This window comes from Athene cunicularia (genome assembly GCF_003259725.1).
Source record: "Athene cunicularia isolate RWA chromosome 26 unlocalized genomic scaffold, athCun1 chr26_part2, whole genome shotgun sequence".
NCBI classification, from domain to species: Eukaryota; Metazoa; Chordata; class Aves; order Strigiformes; family Strigidae; genus Athene; species Athene cunicularia.
In genome coordinates this window covers 2,507,443-2,513,825 of record NW_020799137.1, presented here as the reverse complement: position 1 = coordinate 2,513,825, position 6,383 = coordinate 2,507,443, and the positions used below count along the sequence as shown (strand labels likewise).

At 56.7% G+C, this 6,383-nt stretch overlaps 1 protein-coding gene across 5 annotated transcripts in view; it reads left to right on the top strand.

Moving 5' to 3' along the window:
* Positions 1 to 4,793, top strand: part of FANCE (FA complementation group E) — an 11,493-nt gene extending 6,700 nt beyond the window's left edge. Inside the window, exons 1-12 of one of the 5 annotated variants that reach the window (XM_026864417.1) lie at positions 1 to 84; positions 567 to 827; positions 1,119 to 1,749; positions 1,832 to 1,876; positions 2,172 to 2,231; positions 2,320 to 2,463; positions 2,541 to 2,664; positions 3,283 to 3,358; positions 3,489 to 3,555; positions 3,651 to 3,776; positions 3,899 to 3,993; positions 4,178 to 4,790. In XM_026864417.1, coding sequence (XP_026720218.1) covers positions 604 to 827; positions 1,119 to 1,749; positions 1,832 to 1,876; positions 2,172 to 2,231; positions 2,320 to 2,463; positions 2,541 to 2,664; positions 3,283 to 3,358; positions 3,489 to 3,555; positions 3,651 to 3,776; positions 3,899 to 3,993; positions 4,178 to 4,181 — 1,596 coding nt within the window. In that variant the 5' untranslated portion in view covers positions 1 to 84; positions 567 to 603 and the 3' untranslated portion in view covers positions 4,182 to 4,790. Of the gene's footprint in view, positions 85 to 344; positions 828 to 1,118; positions 1,750 to 1,831; positions 1,877 to 2,171; positions 2,232 to 2,319; positions 2,464 to 2,540; positions 2,665 to 3,282; positions 3,359 to 3,488; positions 3,556 to 3,650; positions 3,777 to 3,898; positions 3,994 to 4,177 lie in introns of those variants that run through there. The other 4 variants (XM_026864416.1, XM_026864418.1, XM_026864419.1 and 1 more) reach the window with 4 other exon arrangements.
* The last annotated feature ends 1,590 nt before the right edge of the window (positions 4,794 to 6,383 follow it).

The following is a 6,383-nucleotide window of genomic DNA, read 5'->3' as shown; positions in this document are numbered from 1 at the left end:
GGGCCGTGGCGTGCGGGTCCCGGTCCCCGGGTAGGGACATACTGGGAACCGTCCCCTCCACTCCACATCGTCTCCTTTCCCCCGGTAAGTGTCTGCTCGGGGCGGGGTACGGTAATAACGGGGACACCGTAATAACCGGGGCAGTGCAGGGCCAGCGCTGGCTGCGGGCCCCTCCACGGGGAGGCGGGGGTTAGAGCTAGTCCGCTCCCGGAGGAGCTGGGGGGGACCCCACCATCAGCCCTCTGCGGTTTTCCTTCTCAGCCCCCCAGGAGGGCAGCGGGGGGAGCGCTCAGTTGGTGATTGTTGGGGGGGAGCTGCGGGCGGGGTGGGTTTAGAGGGCTCGGAGGGGCTCCCGGTCCCCTGGCCGGGCGGTGACTCGGTAACGCTTCTGCTTCCTCGGGCTGAGGGTAACCACGGGCCCCTTGCACGTAGATAAGGGCAGCCCCGAAACTGCAGCCAGTGAGGGAGGACCCCGGGGTTTGCTCCAGAGCGTGGCTGACACCATCCTGGAGGTACCAAACCTCCCTGCGCCCGTCTCACCCTGACCCACATCAGGCTCTCCCCAGTTTCCTTGCAGGTGGCTGCGAAGCCCCCCCAGCAGCGATGGAGTCCCCCTGTCTGCCCTGGCTGCAGAGCTTTGACAAGCCGTGCCGCCTGCTGCTCCACGCACTTGCCTCCGGCTCCTCCGGGACGTTGGCTGCCTTCCGAATGCTGCAGCGGGCCCAGGTCAGCGGGGGACCCGGCCAGGCGTTCCCCTGGCAGACCTTCGTCGCAGCCCTGTGCGCCGAGGAGCCCACGCTGGAGGGGCCGGAGGGGGCCCTGGCTGTGTGAGTCGGCTGTGTTTCCAAAACTCGGTGTCTTGTGGAACGTTTGGCGTGGGAGGGGCCCAGTTCAGCACCATGCATCCTCTTCCCCCCCGTGCAACGGTCAGCACGTGGGGTCAGGATCATAGCAGAACCTGCCAGTCTTCCAGCTTGTGTTTGCAAAAGCTGGTGAAGGCATTTGCTGCCTCCTCTCGCTTCCTAGTCCCGTTAGACCCTGCTCCGTGGGGCACGTTGGCAATACAGACTCGGGGATTTGCGCTGACAAGTACCTCTTCTTTTTCTCTCCGTATCCAGTAAGCCGCGGCTGCTGCTGCTCCCTGTCATGTGCCAGAGAAACCTCTTCTCCCTGCTCCTCATGGTGCAAACCGCGGTGCCGGGGGGCTGCCTTGGCCAGCTGCTCCAGGCTGTGGAGCAGGATTCCCATGTGGATCCCTGGGTGCGGACGCTGAGGGATCTGCTCCAGCAGGGACCGAGGGGAGAGGGGTGCTCCCCACCTCCCACTCCTTTGTCTTCTGCATGCCAGCAGCAGCTGAAGCACCTGTGCCAGAAAATCACCCAGAACAAACCAGAGAGGCAAAGGAAACTGAACTGGTGCTTCAGCAAGCAGCCCGGTGCTGCTGGGGACGTGGCTTACTCTGTGCTTCGTGGTGGGAAGCGCAAGAAAGTGTCGGAGGAGAGCCTGGAGTTGGATGAGGAGAGAGAAGGGAAGAGGTTGCTGCTGGAGGAGGTGGCGTTTGAATCCCCGGGAGCCCAGGAGCATGGGGATGGGGCAGAGATGGAAGAGGAGGTGCCTGGGGAGCCTTCGGGGAACAGATCTCGGAGCCCGGCCGGAGGTGCTCCAGAAAGCTCCCAGGAGGATGCAGCTGAGGACCACAGGAAGATTTCCCAGGCAGAGCTGGCAGCAGAGGTCCAGTCCTTTCTCCAGGTACCAGGCAGGGTTTGCTTTCCCCTTCCAGCCAGTGAACTGTTTCACTCTGATTTCTATTTCTTCATCTCCTTTTCCTCAGAAGCACGGACAGAGGCTGAAAATGCTGCTGCTGCAGGAGTCCGACGTAAGTGGTTGCTTCTGTCTCTCTCCTGGAGCTCGTGCCATGCCAGAACCTCCAGAAGGGTTGGGAGAGGAGGTGGCTTTCACAGGGATGACTGGAGGGGGAGAAAAAGCCCTGCTGCCACCTCCCCTGTGCTCAAGTATAAACCCTGTCTCCACCTCTCAGATTTGCTGCCTGATGGGTCTGCAGGGTCAGTGCTGGCCAAAGCAGAGGACTCTAGGGAAGAGAAAAGCCCTGGAGCTGTATTTTGTGTGTTGCTTTGTTTGGTGTATTACTCAAGGACTGTGTTTCCCTGCAGCACTCAGAGTCAAGCATCCCACCTGAGATGCACGTCCTGAACAACTGCTCTCCCAGCCAGGTGAGCCTCAGCATCCTTGCTGCAACTGCCGGTGCCGTGAAGGGCCTGCTGCCATCCCTAACGACCCCGTCCCCTCTGCTGTCCCCAGCTCGAGGGGCTGTGCTCCTTCCTCCAGCTCTCCACGTGCCCAGAGCACCTCCTGGTGCGTTTCTGCAGCTGGCTGCTGGCTCTCACCCCCAATCTCAGCTACACCAGCGCAGTCATCCTGGCAGAGCAGCTCTTCCTCAGGCGAGTAAGTGTGAGGTTAGAGGTTTCTTGAACTCAGTTTCCCTCAGCACCATCCCCATCTCCTGCCTTTTCTGTCTCTAGGTCCTGTCCCTCACCCAGCTGCCCTCCCGTCATCTCATGGCTGCCCTCGCTTCGTTTTGCTCCAAGTATTCCCAGCCTTTCTGTCGAGTCCTGGTGGCTGCGGTCCTGCAGGATCCATGGGAAGGTGCGATGGGCTTTCAGGAGGCACGGGCTGCTTCTGGGAGCAGCTGAGAGAGCTGGAGAGGGGCTGTGGCTGCATCCAGCAGGAAGGGAAGCCCCAACTGCAGAGTGCTGTCTCCTGGGAGGCATTTATCACCTAAAACATGTTAGGAACCACAGAGGAATGTTGCTGGGTTTAACTGGGCAGGTGAATGCTTGGGAGCTGGGATGGAAGATGGGTTTACAGATGCCTGAGATGGAGAGGGAGGGGAGGCCACCCTGATTTCCATCAGTTCTCCTGTAGGACAGCTGCCACCACTCCATGGACTTGAGAATTCCAGAAAACTCTTAATGCTGGGGCCAAAACTTCCCTAGTGTCTCTGCTGGCACAAGAAGAGGGTCCTGCATGAATCCCTGCCACAGTATCATCCCCTCTTCCTAGGGACTGGTGCTTGCTAAACCCTTGCTGCAGATGGGCGAAAGAAGCTGGATTATCTGAGCGGTAGAAGGAGGCACTCTGTGGTTTCTGGGTGTTCTGACTGGGATGTACCCCTGTGTGAAGGGATGCCAGGAATAGTTGGGCATGTCTCTGTGGATTTGGCAGCCTCTGGAAGCTCTCCCCCGTTCTGCTTTGCCCTCACAGGCACTGAGCAGACCAAGCTGGTGTGCGACCTCGTGGAGGAGTGCCTGGAGCCAGACTCTGTGCGACTGGTGCTAAGGTATGAGATTACAGGGGCGGCAGCTCTGCTTCAGCCCTCGTGCCTGCCTTGATGGGTCTGGCTGGCTCCAGCTTCTCAGGAGCACCTGCAAGGCTGTGTGAGCATCACATCTCTTTACCGTCCTTTGCAGCCAAGTCTTGGAAGTGCCTTTGTCAGAGAAGCTCCTGCCGGTAGTGCAGGCTGTGCTGGGGCGACAGGTGAGGGGACCCCCTTGTCCCCCGGGTTTCTTTGCTGGCTCCAGCAGTGCTGGAGGAAGGACCAGCTCTCCTCCTCACTTGTGGCTCTCTTCCAGGAGGTGCTGCCCCCTGAACTCTTTGATCTCCTGGTCCTGACCCTATGCCGGCAGGCCCCAGCCTTTGCCACGTCACTGAATTATGCCAAGCTGGTGACAGCTGTGCTCACCATGTACCAAAGCCAGGTGAGTAAGACAAGGCGGGTGAGCTGCCAGCCGGGTCTGCAGCTGACCCAGGACCTGGCCCAGGGCTCTCAGGTGGGCTCCTGGCAGTGCAGCTCTCAGCTCCTTGCTCCTCTCCATCCCAGGTCACCTCAGCCCACCGGCGCAGTCTGGCTGCTGCTCTAGATCAGAGCAACGCGGCTCTGAAGAAATCGCTGCAGGCTGTGCTGGAAGGAGCCAGGTGAGATGGATGCTGAGCCCTCTGGGCTGGACTGGGGTCTTTCTCATTGGGGATGGCAGCCTCTGTGCTCCTGCTCTGCCCTGGGTGGTGGGAAACGGATGAGTGCCAGCAGAAGCTGTGCCAGGGTGTGGTTGGCAGTGGGTTTTCTTTTTCTTGATTTCTCTCCTCTTTCTCCTCCTCCCAGGTGAGTGCCAAAGGGAACTGCAAGGCGATGGCTTCCTTGACAGAGGATGCTCGTTAGGCTGGAGTAGCTGCAGCCCAGTCCCTCACTGGGGTTCACCACCAGCGTGATGGAGACCGAGCGAGCGTGGGCAGTGGCAGCGGCATTGTGTGCTCGGCCAGCCAGCCATCCCAGCCCCACGCACGCCCAGAAGCTTGAAGATGAGGGTTTTCTCGGTTAAACAATGAATATATTTCTAGTCATCCCCGTGTCTGGTCTGTCTCTGGGCCGCCTCAGAGCCCGCCGCCACCGGCGCCTTGCCACACTCAAGATGGCGCCTCCCGCCTTCCCGCGCTGCCACGCTCAAGATGGCGCCGCCCTCCCCGCCTCCCCCAAGATGGCGGCAGAGGAGGAGCTGCGGAGGGGCGGGCTGCGGGACGCGTGGAGCCGCCGCTGCCCTCTCCCTCCCAGCCTCCGGCGGTGGGGGGCACCTCAGAGCCCCGGGCTGCCCCACAGCGGCGCTGGGCCCGCGGGTGTGAGGGGTGGCCGGGCTGAGCATCGCCTGGAGGGGGGGGGAGTTGTGTAAAGGTGACTTTTTTTTTTTTTTGTAGATGGTTTGTGCCAAAAAGGTGGCTTTTGTAAAATCAGGAAAACAAATCCATTATTTTGGCATTATCGATGGAATAATGTTGGCACACGAGTACCTGAGCGCCTGAAGGCGGGCTGCAGCAATCCTGGGCCTGAGGCCAGCTGCCGTTTCCCCTCAGAGGAAGGTTGCCCGTTTTCTGCGTTCCCGTATGAAAAAGGGGTTTATGTTGAGCAGATCCCCAGGTTACCTGACCGGGCAGTGAGAAGCTACAGAAGAAGCAGAAGCCCTTCTCTGCTTTCAGGTGCCCTTTGGCTTCACGAGTACACTTGGATGACGTGATGTCTCCTACCCTGCGCCCGCGTCTCTGATAACTTGTAAATCTGAAGACCTTGGCTGAGCATCCATGTGTCTCATCAGTCTGCTTTGCAGGTGTCCCTACTTGTTTTAATCAACCTAGATCCGTTTCCTGGTTAAAAATGAAGCGACACAGCTGCAATATTTCCTCTGTATACCCACACTCTTTGTTTTTGACAGCTGAGCAGTAGGATGCATCAGCCCTCTGTGTAGCAGGTTGCTCCTTCCTGCCTCCAGGTCTGCACAAAGCCGACAAACCTCCCTCTCTCCTTGCTCACGGTGGCAGCCTGTTAGCCAAGGTGAAGAGTCATCTTGTCTAAACCCTTTTATGTTTCAAGTGTTTTTCCACCATGGTGTCCTGGAGCACCTGGTGAGCAGTATTGCATAGAGGAGTTCTCACAGGTCCTTAGTTCTTAATGCCCTTAACACATTGCTGAATCAAGACGGAAATGGATGTGAGGCTGTTTGAAGATGATAATTCTGGACCATTGTGATTTTGTCTTGGCTCGAAGCAGCCAAGGCCCAAGTGGCACATTTTGTGCACATCAGCCTTTCTCTCCCATGGCTAAGCTGATTTCTGGGTGGTGCAGCAGTGATCTCCTGGGTTATCTGGTCTGCTAGGATTTATAAATCTCACAGTACAGAAGAGTGAGATTTAGATGAAGAGCTGGTAAACTTGAATTTTCTGCCTTTTTTTTTTTTTTTCATTTTTGCCAGAGCTTGCAAGTGGCCCTGCTGTGTGTGTCATTTCTGGTTTTCAATGTGGCAATGATGACAGTTCCTGTTGCAAGGTGTTTAGTGATACACTAATAAAAAGTGCTTCTACAGCATGACTTTTTCCAAATTTCTATCCTGTATCCTTGAAAACACCCAGTGGAAACATCATCTGGGCACCTTCTCATTGGAGGACAGAAAAGATAAGGATGGAAGAGGGTGGATGGACTCTGAGGGAGGTAGTGTTAGAGTTTTAATGGAGGTTTTGTAGCATTATGTATTTCAGAAACTATTTTAAAAATTCATAAACGTTTACATTTACAAAGGGAAAAGAGGGATTAAAACATGTAGGTGTGACATGTTACTGCTTCAAGTTTGCTCATTAACGTTTAGACCCAGCCAGAAGAATGAAACCCTGAAGCATTAAGTGATGCTCTTAATGCTGAGAGCACAGATTTCTTTACAGTAAGAATCTCTTAAGCTATTTTAGGTGACAGTGGACTGATGAGGCTTCAAAGTCTATGTTAGCTGGAGGAAAGAAACCTCTAGGGAGCCAAATTCTTGATGTATTTG